This window comes from Cataglyphis hispanica, chromosome 11 (assembly GCF_021464435.1).
Source record: "Cataglyphis hispanica isolate Lineage 1 chromosome 11, ULB_Chis1_1.0, whole genome shotgun sequence".
In the NCBI taxonomy this organism is placed as follows: Eukaryota; Metazoa; Arthropoda; class Insecta; order Hymenoptera; family Formicidae; genus Cataglyphis; species Cataglyphis hispanica.
Window position 1 is genome coordinate 6,173,749 of NC_065964.1, and position 16,671 is coordinate 6,190,419.

A 16,671-nucleotide genomic window follows, 5' to 3' on the forward strand; every position below is an offset into this window, starting at 1 on the left:
TCTCCAAATTTTTTATACGCACATAATACATTTCAATTGTTCCATAAGTCATTGAAACAATTCAATAAAAAAAAAAAAAATTTTCACGAGAAATAATTATTCTTTTGTTCTTGAGTTAAAAAAAAATTTTTTTTAAATATCGATCGTGTAATAGACGAACGATTTTTATATCGTTTTCCCACGTGAAATATCCCGTTATTGTCGTATGTGGTGTCGTTTACCGAATAGGGGAGGTAGATAGCTAGAGAGAGAAAGAATCGTGAACGACCAGCCGTCATTTCACCGTCATTTCAGATAGACAGCAATCGGGGATAAATTTCGGCCGAATGGTTGCATGAATTTTTAATCCGGAAGTAAAACGGGGACAAACAAAAGAGGCGTCCAAATAAAAAAAAAAAAGAGCGTCCGACTGATAAATTATGAAACGTGTCGAAGGTGTCTCGTATCGCGCCTATGTAAGTGTCGCGTACTCTCCAACACGGCTTTAAATCGATACATATTGTATCGACCGCGCTTTTACGCCTCACGCACGCACTTACGCACACAGGCGTGCACGCAAATGAATGATGGGTGGGCGTGTCGGTTCATCATCGCGTCACAATATTTGTACGGGTCGTCATGGCGAGCGCGCGAAACGATTGTCTCTGTTTAATCAGCGAGGGTGGACAAATTGCCGGCGTACTGTGTGTAAATGTGCGTAGAAAATGTCCTCCGACGCTCTAATGACCGATACGATTGACAAATTTCGACTCTCCACGTCTCTTTTAAATTAAATATGTCAATGGTTATGCATAATTCAAAAAATATATATGTATATACATTTGCCATTCCTCTCGATTCATCTAAAAATTTTGACAATTCTGTTATAATTAATTTAATATTTACATTTTTGTAATAAAATTTGAAGAAATTTTTTAAAACAATATTTGTATAATTAGAAATTTGCACGACAAGTTTTGGATCAAACGACTTTCCTCTGACAAGGTTTCGAGAAAAATCACGGCGCGTTTCAAGAAAAAGAGAGTGATCGCGCGTCAAGAAAAGTGGAAAAAGAAAAGATCGCGAGAAATTACGCGATGTTACACTGTTTTTTTACAACTGACAATTAACGCGTGGCATATAATGATCGCGGGGCGACGCTGGCCGGTGAAAAACTTTGGAATCCATCAACCTTGCTCTATCGCGCACCGAGGAGAAAGTGCGCAACGACGATGAGAGAGATAGTGAAACGTGCTACGTGTCGATGCAACGCGCGCTAGGTAATGTTCGTTACATTCCGTTGCACTCTCGTCGACGAGACGAGATCTGGAGCGAAAGAAGGGGAGGGTTGACGGCCGCGCGAAAGTGCGGCGTGCGAGCGAGGTTCAAACATCTAATTGATCCTTCAAAAATCTTTCTCTCACGTAAAAAATCCTTTCTATCGAGATTTAAAACTAACCGAAAATCTCGTTCTTTTTTATTTCGCTAGTACTTTTAAAATTACATTAAAAAATATTAAATTTGAATTGTCAAAAAATTCGAATGCCTAAAATAAAATGTGTTTCTTCTTCTATTGCCGCGTGCACGGTATAAACAAAAAAGAAATTCGATCCTGCCGTATTACGCGATTATAGAGGGACGAGGAGAGTGTAAAGCCATAAAGAAAGCAGACGTTTCGGTCGCGTTTCCTGATCGATTCCGCGAATTCTCGTGAGTGTTTAGCCAGATCGAATCGCAGTCCGGGAGGAGAGAGTCCGAACGACGACGGAGGAAGGAGGAAGAGCAGGGCCGGCCGGCGGTATCGAGTTTCCGCATCGGTACTTTGGACGAGCCTGCTCCATCTACATAGGTGCCAAGCCGAGTCGCCAAAAATAGATCGAGTTCACACGAACTCTACGAGCCGATCGCACGAAACCTCCACGGCTACCGTTTTCATGTCATATCGATCGTGCGATAGACTCTCGATATATATATATACATGCGTGTGTGTGTGTGTACAAAGCTTCGCGCTACGAATGAAAACACGCTCGTGAAAACGATCCGAGTATCTATGTTGCTTTTATAAATGCAGGGAAAATTTAGTCTGTATACATATATATTTATACGCGGTTTTAATAAAAATATCACATCATCACTGAAAAAATCAATTAGATGCAATGGATGTTTGTTCAAAAAGATAGTAGTTTAATTTAAATAAAAGGCGTAAAAATAAAATTGCAAACGCGATGAAGAAAGTTCATTCGGGCCTCGCGCGTCCTTCAAAACAATCAATTTGAATTGATTAGATCTCGCAAAGATCTCTCTCGTCTTTGACGTATTCTCGATTGCGGAGGATATTGCAAAGACGCGTTTCTCCAACGTATAAGCATTGAAAAAGATTCTTCACACGACGAAAATCATTTCGACCTGCCGTCATCGGAGCGATAGAGTTGCTAATCATGCAACGGAGAGAAGAACGGAGCACACGTGGTATTAATCAGCGGGTACAGGAAATTAACTTGGCCTTGTTTTATCTTGCATTCTGATTACTACGTCTACGCGGCGCGAGAAACGCATAACTCTCGGCTTCTCTCTCACCGCTAATTAAGTATGTGTATCTCGCTTGTACGAAGGAAACGATCAAGGACGTACTTTTACGAATACGGCATACGTTCATGCATATTTAATAAGATGGACGTAAAATTTTTTTTCCAGATTGAAACACATCTCAAATTGCTTTCCCGATATGTTGTCATCTACAAAATTCACTGTCGACGTATCGCGTTAGGTTAAATTTAACTATGTGAAACGTCAATTATTTCCTCGTCATTTTTCACACATTATAACGCATAATCCATCGACTTAGATTCAATAAAATATATGAATTTGACGGAATATAAATAAAATATCTTCCTTTAACGCGAAAGGATAAGATCATAAAGATGGCTATTTTCTTTCCGTCATATAATAATTTAATCGATCGCTTTCCGCAGATTATGTCGTCTGCTCGTTCAAGTATGGTAATAAGCAAGGTAACACAGCTTAGGTACTTACCAGGCGTCGTTTCGGCTTGATGAGGGGTCGATTCTGGCCGTTCATCTTGTAATAGAGGCCGCAGGCGTTGCAGAGGTAGTGGCCTGTGCCGTCTCGTCTCCAGAGTGGTGTCGAAGTAGCGCCGCAATTTACGCACTCGCGACCCTCTACCGGGATTGCCATCCCAACGGAATAAAAATCATGTTAATTCGATTCGCACATACCATATAAATCCGTTCGCGTCCGCGCGCGAAACGTCAGATCGAATCGCCGAAACGCTTTTCAGCTCGTCCCTCTCCGAAAATTCGATCCTCCACGTTTCCCGCGCGAACTCGTAGGCACGTTGATCCCCGATTCTAGTAGCATCTCGCTCAATCTTTTATAAATGTTACGTAAATCGTCACGCATTATTTTCTTGGAAATTTTAATTCTGATGATCCATTTTTTTAATAATATATGTATCCTTTCAATTTATTTTATATTATTTTCACAATTTCACATTTTTCACAATTTCATATTTTCGGTATTTTTATATTATTAATTTTATTCTTTTTTTTTTAATTGCGATATAACATTTATATAAGCGTGGGAATATTTTCATTCGACATGAGAAAAATTGACTTCGACGGATCAACGTGCGCGTTCACAGAGAGATTTACAAACAGTTAGGTGACTCGTGAGAGAGAACTCGCATGCAGTTGCAGACAAACCATACCAAGCGATTACCAAGAGCAAAAGCAGAGTCTCTTCAAGACCATGGACTTTTGTAGGATTCACGGATCAAACTTACGTCAGAGTGCGGTTGGTCAGAGTCCCAAGGACCGTGAGAGAAGGGAGCGAATACAGGAAGTGGAACAAGAGACGGGATTTCTCGTTCGCGATTGTTTATTTCTCCCAGTATCTGTCATTAATCAGATGTCAGGAGAAGAAGGCATCCAAATTTATATCTCACGTTCTCAAATATCGTCATATGCTTCCCCGCGATAAAGGGGGAAGAGCTTCCTCTCTTTTCGCGGTGAGGGAGATAAAAATTTGGATCCCCGCGAGGAAGAGGAGAGGGGGAGAAAAAGGATCACTTCTCCCGAAATGCGCGTCTCTCGAATCGTCCTCCGAGCTGCGTCCTCCGCGGGGATACGGCCGAGAGTTTATCGGCCACTATATACTGAAAAGGATCACTATTAAGCTGCGTCGTCGTCGAGAGTCGTTTCGTTGTCGATTGCTTGCTCACGATTAAACGATCGAGCGTGATTCGCGATATAAAAGTGAATCGGTATCGTTCCAGCGGCTATTTCGCTGATCTTAACGATGCTCGTAAAAGCCGCCCTCCTACCTATTAGGATCGCGAGTCCTTTCGCGCTAATCAGATCTGTCATCGATATTTTTCCGTCGCTTATATACGTTTCAATTATCGTCGTGAAATTTATAATTTATGTTCCAAAATATATCTGTAGTATTTAGAGAAACGCGACATTTTGCAAAGAAGATGTAGCCTTTAAAAAATGATATTAATCGCAAAAAAGGTATCAGACGTGTGTGTAATCGCGAATATCGATTCGAACCGCGCGTCACTGATTAATGACTCGACCTCGATTTAACGGCGAAATTTGACGGCGGCGGGATAATTCCGTAAGGTAGGTCGCACGTATATAATAATTGTCGACACGCGAGCGGCTCGTTTGCGAGTGCCACCAGTGTATGCGAATGATTCCATAACGGAGTCGATCAAACGGAATTCTCGTCGACGTTTTTACGCGCGTCTAAGATTCCTCTCTCGCGAACGAGATCCTAGCGTGAAGACGCTAACCGGATCCGACCGAGTTTAATGCTCGCCCAATTGCCGTTTCGGTGGCCGATCCCGAAACTAATTGGAAGGACCCACCCGAGGACTCGCTCCTCGATGCCTTAATTCGATTTCCGTCTTATCGAATCCCGGCAGATTCCGGAGGGTGATAACGAACGACTACCACGTCGATCGTCATCCTGCGACGATTCCTGATACCTCGTGTCGACAATAACCGAGCGGCGATCAATCTCGTTTCCTCCTTTCTACTTTCTGATTTGATTTCGACAACGCTGATTGCTGATTAAATCATCATTTTTTCCCTTTGTTATATTGTTATATTGTATTGTTTTCTACCTGGCATTTTTTGGCGCGTTTTTCTCGTCCATTTATTTATTATCGATCAATTAATGATGATACGTTTCATAGATCGTTGTTGATGATAGTTTCCAATTGCGTGTATTTTTCCTTATGCCGATGCCTCTCCGACTATCGATCCGATGGAACGGTAGTCCGCGTATAGTTTCCGATGCGGACGATGGATATCAGCCACGAAACACCGACGTGACGCTCGTTTGCGTCAAAATATAATTCTCGTGTCAGAAGGTGACGGTAAAATGGCCGAATTCACCCCTAAAGCGACTAACTCGCTCTCCCGTTTTCGGCGTCACCTTCGACCTTAACGTCATGCAACAAAAGCGCTTAGGCGTGAGCCTCCGTTTCGACTTTTTCGAAACTTTCCCGAAATTACGGCACTAAATATTTTATGAAACGTAAAAATACAAATTATGACAAGATTCTCTTGCAAACAGAATTTGGAAAATTATTTCCTCTCTCTCTACTTTATTATTTCAATATATATATTATATAGAATACTTTTCTCTTTACTTTTTTTTTCGTCGCATCTAACATAATTTCTCACGTATATTTGTAGTTTTCCTATAAACGAATTAAAGAAAATATATTTTAAATCTACCTCCGCATCGAATATTAGCCGAGATAAAAGATTCATGTGTGATAAAAAGAAAATCCCCTCGTAAGCGTTTCGCGACGTTTACCGCGGCGAGTGTACTCTATTGTCGATCGCAGAAACAATAACGGGCGAGGGTATTTAGGCCCGGGGGGCACCGGTGGTCGTTGGAGCGCGAAAGAGGATCGGCGGAGCGGAGGTGGAAGGAAACTGCCGCTTGTCCCGTGCCACTTCTGTCATCAACGGCCGAGTTATGATTCAGTACGAGGGAAGCGGCGTTCCGTCACAAATCTCGCGCTGGCCCACGACTACCTTTCTCTCTCTCTCTCTCTCTTTCTCACTCTCCTTCGCTTTTCTTCCTTCTCTCCTCCTCCTCCGCTAATTGCCCGTCATGATCCTCTCGAAACTAACGGGACTCGTGCCGCAAAGCTTCTCCTCCTTGGTTTCCACTCTCGATAACTCTTTGACGGCTCCGTTTCCATCCCGGTTCTCCCCTCCTGGCCATCGCGCGCAAAAGGATATTTGCCAATCCCGTGTGGCTATCGTTTCTGAGGTATTGCTCAAACGGCACCTCGCTTCTTTTCAGACACCGCTTCTCGCCGATAGACTCGCAGCTCCCTGTTACAAAAACCATTTTTCATGACCTCCTCACGGGCGATTTTCCCGACGTCGCTAAACGAGCCGCGGGTGCTTCGTCCGGCTTCTTTTTCGCGAGAAACTCTGACGCGCGATTGACATATATATATATATATATATATATATATATATATATATATATATGTATGCGTATATGTGTGTGTGTGTCGTAAGTCGATTCAATTAGCGGGCTTCCATGCCGCGAAGCCGGGGGCCATTGTTCCCGGAATTGGGATTTTTACCACGCCGTCGGCGCCGCTACGCTGGCCGAAGCAACCGGCCATTATTACCGCAATCAGCGTATCCGGCATTTTTCAACCGTTTCTCATTTCCCCGCTTCGCGTCGACCGCCGCCACCTTCTTCCTCTTTCGACTTCGTCTACGATGTGTGCGTTACCGCGAGCGAACGCGCAATTTCTTACGAAAAAAAGATTCGCCAAAGGACTCATGCGGTTCTCATCGTTGCGCGATTTTACGAGCGATAATTATAATCAGTGACTCGCGAATTTTCGCGAGACGAGAAAAATATATTCGCCGAAAAATGGTCCGTGGACTCTTTGAGAGGGAGCTTTGCCGTGACAAAAACAAAAAAACGCAGCGCTAGTCACACCACATCGAAAAAAATCTGTGCTTTTCTTCATGTCTTTGAAACATTAACGTATGTTATGTGTGTGTATATATATGTGTATATATATATATATATATATATATATGTATATATGTATATAATAAAATGTGTATTTATATAAACAAGGACACATAGAGATATATAATATATATATTGTGTGTCACATCTCGAAAATCGGGTGTGGTGCTTCGCGCTCGCTCTCTCGAGTGGGTGCCACGCAAAAAACACATCAGTGAGGCAAAATACAAAAAATCACAGTCACCAGTGCCTCCCTCCCTTTCTTCATCATTATTGTGTGATACTGCTCGACCGAAAAAAAATATGAACGAGGTGGAAAAAACGTGTTCTGAACGTACTTCAAGCGTAAGACGACCGCCACCGAAAGCTCACGGTTAAAATCAAAAAAAAAAAATGAGAAAACAAAGTCAAATAATAAAAATGCAGCCTGTATTCTCTTCCCCGTTCGTTTGCATGTCCAGAAGGTATTTGAAATATTTCTGAGAGAGACATATCACCTAGACGTCGAATGAGGGAGAATACAGATAAAATAAAAATAATTTTCAAAATAAACTAAAAGAAATTATTTTTTTAAATAAAATAAAAACAAAAACATGAAAAATTTAATTCAATATGAAACAAATGGGAGAGGTTATAAAATTAGGAAAAAATGCATTGGCGTCGATTTTTATACGTTAACTTGAATAAATTTCATGAAATATCATAAATCAGATTTTTGCTCATATAATATAGTCACAAAGAGATAAAATAAAAAGAAAACTATTAAAAATTTATTAGTATCTTTTAATAATCGACGCCGGTGCAAAAAAGCAGAATGAAAATGCCAAAAGCAAACAATGATGCAAAAAAACCCATGATTCAATTCCCAAATGATTCGAGAAAAGAAATTCTAATATATTTTAAGCGGGGAAAATATCATTTATCATTCCCTCGAATAGAGATTGTGCTTTAAAAAATAAAAAAAGGTATTTTAAACAATATACATAACAAATTTCTTAAAATCTCTGTTTAATATTTCTCTAATAAATATAAAAAAAACTATAGTTTATAATTCTTTTCAAATTTTCACAGAACCTACGAAAGCTTCTATTCAACCTCAAATCATTTTCTAAAACATTTTTCCCGCGTTAAAAGATATTAGCAATGGAAAGAAAAATATGATCAAATAAAAGAAAAAGAGAAAAAAAAATCGAAAGAAACTAAAGGAAATGACGTGAGAAATCAAAAGAGTGATCCGAAGAGAGAACCCAAAAGATAAACGGAAAAAAGAACCGTGAAAGAGACCCGCGTGCCGCTTACCGGCGGACGTCCTCGACTTGTTCCTCGGCTTTTGCTGCTGCTGCTGTTGCGCGGAAGGCGAGCCCGGCGTATTTCCGTGCGCGTGACCGACTAGCAGTTTCGAGTCCGCGACGCCGGTCAGGCCGCCGCCGCCGCCGGCCGCGTTACCGGCACCGGCGTGGTGACCGAAAATACCGGCGACCGCACCGCCGTTGTGGGGATTGTGGGACGACGCGGCCGTGGACGACACCGAGGTGGCGCCGTGATGATGATGATGGTGATGGTGGCTGGTGGCGGGATACTGCAGGTGTTGGTACATGTTGTACGCGCTCGCGGCCGGGTCGTACTGCGAACCGGAAGTGGCATGGTGGCTGTTGGTCGCGGCCGCGACGGCCGCGGCCGCAGCCGCGTAACTGTCTCTGCAGGGCGAGACCGCGCCACCGCTGCCGCCGCTATTACCGCTATTACCATTGCCAGAGGATCCAGCGCCGCCACCACCACCGCCACCGCCACCGGCCGGCACGCCGTTGTTGTTCTGATACGCGTCCTGCTGCTGTTGTTGCTGCGTGGTGCTCGCCTGTTGGCTGCCCGTCACATTGCCGGATTGGTTATTACCTTCTCGCTGCTTCACCTGACCGGCGGATGAGCCGTTGTTGCCGGGACCGTTGCCGCCATTGTTGGAACCGTTGTGCTGCTGATGCGGCGGCGAGGGCGCCCCGTGATGATGGCCAAGCATCACCGTCGGCTTGATATCGCACGAGCCGGCGCCTGATGCGCCCAGCGCGTCTTGATGATGCATAAACGCACCCATTACCGCCGCGTGCGCGACCGCTGCCTGATACTCGCTGGCGGCTCCGCCGCCCAGCCCGGACAGAGGATTACCGCTATTATTATTGTTGTTGTTGGCGTTCGTCGAGTTGTTATTGTTGTTGTTCGTGCTGGAGGTCGTGCTGGCGGTTATGCTGTCGGGTGTAGCGTCCTTGGGCGGCGTCGGCGGGAAGGAGAAGAGATGGTGACCGGCGCCGCCGCCACCGTGACTCGACAAACTTCCAGAGGTGGGCGGCAGCGAGGACCCCAGCGGACTTTGTGGCTTCTCGTCGTTAACGGCGCCGCCCGTGGTCGCCGTCGTCGCGGGAAATCCCCAGGGTGTCTTCGAGGTGTCCGCGCTGCTGCCGGACAGCCACGGGTGGAGAACCGAGCTGTGAAAGTGCGGCCGGCAAACTTGGCTCACCGGACCGCTCGACACGCCGCTGCTCGACATCCTCGCTGAAAAAACAAACGAAAGACATTAGATGGAATGCCGATTACATCGATATCTTTAATATTTATTGGACAAATAAATTTCGATTAGTAATGTAATGCAAATAGGGCTTTTCTTCTTGAAATAAAAACAAATGTAAATAAATATTGAGGCATCGATCGCATTAACTGCTTTTAAAACTGATTTCATTGCCGTCGCGAGGACGTCTGGATATCCTAGTAACGATCCGCTAGAAAAGAGAAGCCGATTCAAGAAATGATCGGCTTTTATATCGATCGTAAAAGCTACCCTAATTGCGGTAGACGTCTTAATTAAGTGCAAGGCCCACTTACTCTTCCTCTTATTCGGCTTAACCGACGCGAAACCTGCGTACCTATTATTCTTCGTCGCCCGAGAATCGCCATTGCGAGTCGTCCATCGGATTACGCCGGCGCGTAATTAGCCATTCATTAGCGATATTACTTTCGTTATACGAGCGTTTCCTTGGCGTCGCGTGCAAAATTGCCGGTTCGACCTGAGAAATGTTCGCCTGACGTTAATTGCGCTCCGAGACCGAATCGGACGCCGCGTGTCGCATGCAAAAGTCTATGCAGACTACATAATAATTCGCCGCAACAGTTTTTTTTTTTATATTGCCAATAAAATATGTAACTGCATTTTTTATTTCAGACAATATTTTTCGTCCCCTCGATGCAAAGTCTCATCTGCGAGACGCGAACGAAGGCGTGCTGGGATCAATGTACCTGACGAAATAAATGAAATGTTTCGGATAAAAGGCAGCTTTTTTGCTAATAATTATAAAAATCTCGCACGTAAATAGAAATGCAATAGCGTAAAAACAATTGCGCTTAATGAGAAGGTAATTAACAGTATAAAAAAAAGAAAAAAAAAAAGAACTGGCGCGGCGACGATATCTGAGATTAGAGTGACGTTTGTGGGACAAAAATGAATGGGCAATTATGACCGTCCTGCGACGATACGGTCACCTATGTCATTAATGAGAGCTCATTACGCATCAAATTAATTATCCCCGGTTATTATCTTACAACGACGACCACGACAACGACGACGTCGGTCCATCTAATTAACCGATCCCCATCTCTCGCCGTCAGGAAAGTGCAGCGTTCTTAATATCCGTGCAAATTTGCGGATGCACATTGTTGCCAGCGAATGCCGGAGCGTGCACATGCGACGCATGCAAACCCGCTTTTACGAGTGGGTTGGTCCGGTCGGCCGATCGATATATCGAGTGGTTCTTGCCAACAACGCCGACGTCGCTCCACCTTTACGGCATACGCTAATAACAAGAGAGAACGATGTTTTATCAAATCGCGCGCCCCCTTCTCCTTCGAATTGTTAATTAATACGGCATTAATTTCGAGAGCGCCGCATCTCCGCGTTTACTTCCGGCGAATGTCTGCGTCATATGAGATATAAAAGCTCCACCATTTTTTTAACGCAATTATAAATGAAATGCCGTTCCTCCGGATATATAAAGACGTTTTATCGTTCCGAGAAATATGCGAGCAAAATTGCTCGTCGCGAATGCAAGGAAATGGCGGCGACCGACCTCGTCCGCGGAAAGTAGTCTAAATTTAGAGAGGGGCGCGAAACACAATATTACGAATACAGCAGGCACAGCGAGATGAGCAGCTGCGGCTCTGTAATTAATCGCAGCCAACGATGGCCTGTCTGTAATTGGATCCGCTGCATCACGGCGTAGCCGCGATGAAAAGTAAACAAGCTCTACTACTACTACGTGCGGCTATGCTTTCGGATCCTCGATCATTCCGTTGCATCCTGAGATATCCTACCCTCCCCTCTTCTCTTCTTTCCCCGTTAACGGGGAATTTTCTAGAAACCTTGCCTTTTATTATGCGATTCCGCAATCTTTCGCATCGTTTCGAAGTATACAATAGGAAAACACAATTTTCAATTTTCCAATAACTCGATTATGAAATATTATTGGCGAACAGCGGGGGATTTACGAGAGGAACGTGCATTAAGCCAGTCGTTTCTTCCTGTCGATAAAACCAGAGAAAGAGAAAGAGATACAGAGCGTGACGAGGGCCCGGGGATAAAGACGACAAGAAATAAGCAGACAGAGAATCAAGAGAGAACCACTTCGCACTCTCGAACGCTATAAAAAGGCTTCCATGCACCGAGATATTTATCGCGCTTTCCGCCTCTCCTCGATCTTCCCCCCTCGCCCTTCGACTCGCGTTTTTACAGGATTTCGCGAGACTTTTTGCCCTCTCCTCTCCCCGCGAGTCTTTCCTCTGTCTCTCTTACTTCCCTCCCTCGTGTCCCATCCTTACGGACGCGCTGACATAACTCTCTCTCTCTCGACGCTGTTATCTCGACGCGATATTTCTGTCCATCTCGCAATTTTATCTGCAATCGCCGGAGGAGTGCGTCCGAACAATATGGTCGTCGGAGATCTTCTCGACATTCCGGCGAATGTCGATGATTTTCGCGAGAAATCGTCTAGAAAAGATGAAAGTTTTACTCGCGCATTTTTATACATCTTTATACAGATCCAGTCTTCGTGATATAGCTAGTCGCAACGTCTCATAAATATGTATGTCGGAAATTGTCGACGTCAATTAACGCATTGAAAACTTGATTTGCAGAACGGCGGGGCAAATAAAAACACGTGGATTTCCAAGAATTCCGTAAGAGTTCATTCCGGTACGATGACGCTCGTTTAGAAACGCGGCCCAATATAATGTCATCGCATTCGGATGATCCGTCTTTGTACTATTAAGGCGACATTGCCCGTCTATCAGGCCAAAAATACCGACTTCGGGGATCAACGGGACGCCCACCACGCGAGCCACAACCGAAAATATAACCTGTCGTATATTAACGGCGATATTATGCTAACGATATTGATTTCCTCGCAATCGTTTTATTCCCCGTCCTATCAAATTTCAACTCGCGATTAAGTGGATGGGAGAAGAGGGAAGGAAGATGAGAGTCGCGCGATCCACTTTTTCAACTCGAGATTGTCTCTTAATCCCCGACGGCCGCTCGGAAAATACATTTTCCGCTCTCGCCCCGCCGTTAACCGCGTCATTAAATATACGCGTCGCACCGCTCTCCTCCGCGATATTATCCGACCGGCTGATTCCTAGATAATAGCCGAGGGTTTGCGCGCACCGATTATAGTGCCGCTCAGCGTATCATGAATATTCATGAAAAATCCATGGATACAGTCACTATTATATCGTAGCGAGATCGGCATGACGGCAGATAACGCGGCGTTCGTTTCTAACCGCATTTTTTTCCCGCTAATGCGCTCGAAACATTACCATGTTTCTAAGTTATTTTGGTTTTTTTCTTTTTTTTTTTTCTTTTTGTCGTGATGTTGCTCGCATTTTTCAATCTTAATTTTCTCACGTTTATAGATTCTAGAAGATATTTCAATAAATTTAATTACTATGTACACAAAAATCGAGCTTTTATTTTGCATCCCAAAGGCAGCCAACAGTTTTCCACTTATTGTTAAAAAATTTTTAAAGAAATTTTTTTATATGTAAATTACATTTTTTTTGTTATTAAAGATTAAATAATTTCGTAAAAGAATGATCCTAATTATTAAATTTAGTTTACAAAAATTAAAGATCAAAAATGGGAAAAAAAGATTTCGATTCTCTTTAGCATGTCAAATTCATCATATGGACATAAGCGATATCGTCAGAGGCGGGCGAGATCGGTTCGATTAATCTCTCACTCGATCGACCGAGCGTAGATGATTCAGGAGCGGATCCGCGCCCAAGCGCGGATAAAAAAGTACACGCGCCTACTTGTGGAGGGAACACGACACCGATTCCGGTAATAAATTAATATGGTAATCGCGATACACGCGCGCGCACCACGCTATCAACGACTGATTCGGAAAATAGATCAGGTTTATGACGCAACCTGCGAAATATCCTGAACATCGAGATTTTTTTCTCTCTTCTTTTGCGCGGTGAAAAACTGCGATCTATTACGCGGCTGAGATACGCAAGTATGTCGATCCCAATTTACATTTATATTATTCCATACTGGTTACGGATGAGGATCAAAGCGGCGGAGTGAAAGCCGCGAAAGCCAAGCATTTTCCAGTCAACGAAACGGCCAGTTCGCGCGAGAGAAAAGTGCAATTTCGTCTACTAATCGCGTCTCTCCCCTTCTCCCTCCTATTTGACTAATAGAACAAAAGATATAATTAATAATGCAATATGTAATGATATCCCGAGTTCATAAATTATTCTCCTATTTTTTAACCTTTATTTTGATACATAAAGCTGATCACTCCTGTTTAAAAAAAAAAAAAAACTTGTAATTTTGTCGAAAGCTTCTGTTTTAATGAAAAATTGTTTACTATTTATTACAAAGTAAAAGAGCTCAATTTTTATGTAAAAAAAAAGACCTATCAAAATCTAAAATCTATAAACATTGGGGTTTAAAATAGAAGCAAAATTTCGTCTTGAAATCAGAGGACAATTAATTTGAATTATAGAAAAGCGCAAATCGTTCGAAATTATTAAATAAAAATTTTGTTCTTTCTTTCATTAAACTCGTCACAAGTATATGATATTGAGCGATATTGATCAATCAATTTTTTTATCTGCTCTACCAGAGTTACTTTTCTCTATCTCTATTTTCTCTGTCTCCGCCAACTAATTATATACAACAACGAAATATCAGTGTCGCGATAATTCCCCAAAGTGTAAATAAGTATAGATAAAATAAATTGTTCGAGCGGCGCTTATCGTTATTGCATTTTCTCCTATATTGTTTTTGCACCGGTTTTAACATGTTTTAGGAGAAGAAAAATATTTCCATAAAATATATATATATAAAAAAAAATAAATAAAAAAAAACAATCTGCCACTCCTCTCCCTAGATAACGAATAATTAGTAAATGCGAATAGAGCAGAGTTACATCGGTGAAAAACTCGGTCCTGACGAATATCTGATTCCGTGTTGATCTCACGAATGGAATCTCCCTAGCTCGCGCGCGCATCAAAGCAACTACTCCAAATAATTAACCGCTCCCGAGAGAGCGTACTCTGCTTTTGTGCGACGAGGTGTCGGGATAGAGAGAGAGAGAGAGAGAGAGAGAGAGAGAGAGAGACGGTGATCTCAAAGGGTCAAAAGGATTCAAAGCACTGGCAAATCCGTCTGAAAGGACTCCGTCGTCTGGTCACGGAGAGACGCGCTTTATTTCCCGGCCATTTGCCTCCGACGTCGCGTCCCGTTTTGGGTCTTTGATAAGAGTTCAAAAGAGGCGCGAGATGCAGTGCGAGATTCGGGTGTTGATCTTATTAAATGAAGAGATATGGAAAAACAAATTTCTGGAAGAATTAACGTCGAACGTTTGCCGACGAAAAGAAACGTCTTTTCAAGCTAATATTATCGTGAGATAATAATTAATTATCTTACGCGAAAAGATTATAACTCTTTTTCTCAGGCGCGAAGAGAGTTGCGATCGTTAAATCGTCAAATAAAAAAAGGAAAAATTCTCCTAAAACATATATTTTATCGCGAGCGATTTTTGTGTTGTTAGACGCGCGTTATCGTTGTTCCTCGAAGCGTTGCTCGAATACAAAACATTGCTGCATTGTTAATTATTGTCGTAAATATGGAAAAGCCGTAAGGAAACGCAGAACAAGAGGGAGGTTCGAGAAATCTCAACCTGAGAATTGGTCGTAATTTTTTCGCCTTTTTTCAAACATGAGCCTCCTCGATATGCAGGCCTAATTAGCGTCGTTAATAAGAAGTGATATGCGTAAAATATCGCCTCGCTTGAAAAACATCCGCGCGTAAACACGTGATCTGCCTCGTTAACCGCGCGCGCAAATGAATAGTGATAAGTATTATTATCGCGAGTATGTCGACGAGGACGAGACGCAGACATCATACTCCATTTTCCAAGAAGAGACTCTCCGATGAAAACCCGTAACAAGCCGCAGTCTCTCCTTCGAATTAATTAAAATTTAATCCTGCGCCGTTAATGATTCTCGTTGCAAATAATTGTCGATGAATTCGAGGCGCGACGAAAAATATGTATCCCACGAGTTTTCAAGGAATCATTTCCTCCCTCCTCTCCTCCTCCTCCCCCCCTCCTCCATTGTAGCGGGGGCTCGCTAGCGCGCCTTATAATATAATCCCGGTACGCGCACGAAATTCCCGCAGAAAATAACGTCTCATTTCACATCGAGCGCCCCCAGCAGCTTTCGCGTAATAACATGTAATTTCACCCCGTATATATCCGTCGCCCTCGCCCCCCTTCTCCCCCCCCCTCACCGCACGATCTCTTTCTCTCTCGATCACGTAAGACGTTGGAGTAGAAGCGTAGAAAAGCGGACGACCTGAGAGAGCGGAAAGCACAAATTCATTCCGCGAAATTTAATTCCTAATTATACGAGGGATTGAAAATGTTCAAATCGGATCCGCGCGAGTGATCGAGATTGAGAAATTGTCAATTTTGTAAGATTTTCACTAAATATTTTAGGTTGAACATCGACGAGATTAATTAATTGGCAGAATCGATATTTTAAAAAAGACGCTAAATTAAGGGGAAGGGGAGGGGGGGGAGGGGAAACGAGCACGCGGAGGAATCGTACGGTGTCGGTGGCGAGAGGAGGTTACGGAGGGGAACGAAACGCCGGCGACGAGGAGGAAGATTGATCGCGGTGAAGCTGCATCTGCCACGGTAAACTAGACTGGGAGAGAGAGAGAGAGAGAGAGAGAGAGAGAGAGAGAGAGAGAGAGATGATGATGAGAAGGAGACAGAGAGCGAGAGAGCGGAGAAGGAGAGAGAGAGAGAGAAATGATAGAGAAACGACGGGAGAGAAGCCCTTCGGGAGAGGCTCCGCCTTCGGCTGGCGTCTGCATTTGCGCAAGATGGCGTCGGTCGGTCGGTGTACACGTCGCGGTTGCACACGTTTTGCACACACCGGTGCAACGAATAGCGTCTACCGGCCCCGCGTTCGTCGTGCCACTTTGGCCTGAACAACACAACTAAATCGTCGGATCCGTACGTCATCGTGCGACACAACGAGGGTACGAGTCGCGCGCGAAGATAGACGAGGAGTATGAAGAGAGAGAGAGAG

General features: G+C 43.6%; 1 protein-coding gene across 1 annotated transcript in view; it reads right to left on the bottom strand.

Annotated features, from left to right (window-relative positions):
• LOC126853153 (GATA-binding factor C-like) overlaps window positions 1–16,671 on the bottom strand; it is a 71,915-nt gene that overhangs the window by 44,964 nt on the left and 10,280 nt on the right. The window contains exons 3-4 of the mRNA XM_050598671.1: window positions 8,323–9,567; window positions 3,013–3,158 (exon numbers count right to left, since the gene is read on the bottom strand). Of these exons, the coding sequence (XP_050454628.1) occupies window positions 3,013–3,158; window positions 8,323–9,567 (1,391 nt within the window). The remainder of the gene's footprint in view (window positions 1–3,012; window positions 3,159–8,322; window positions 9,568–16,671) is intronic.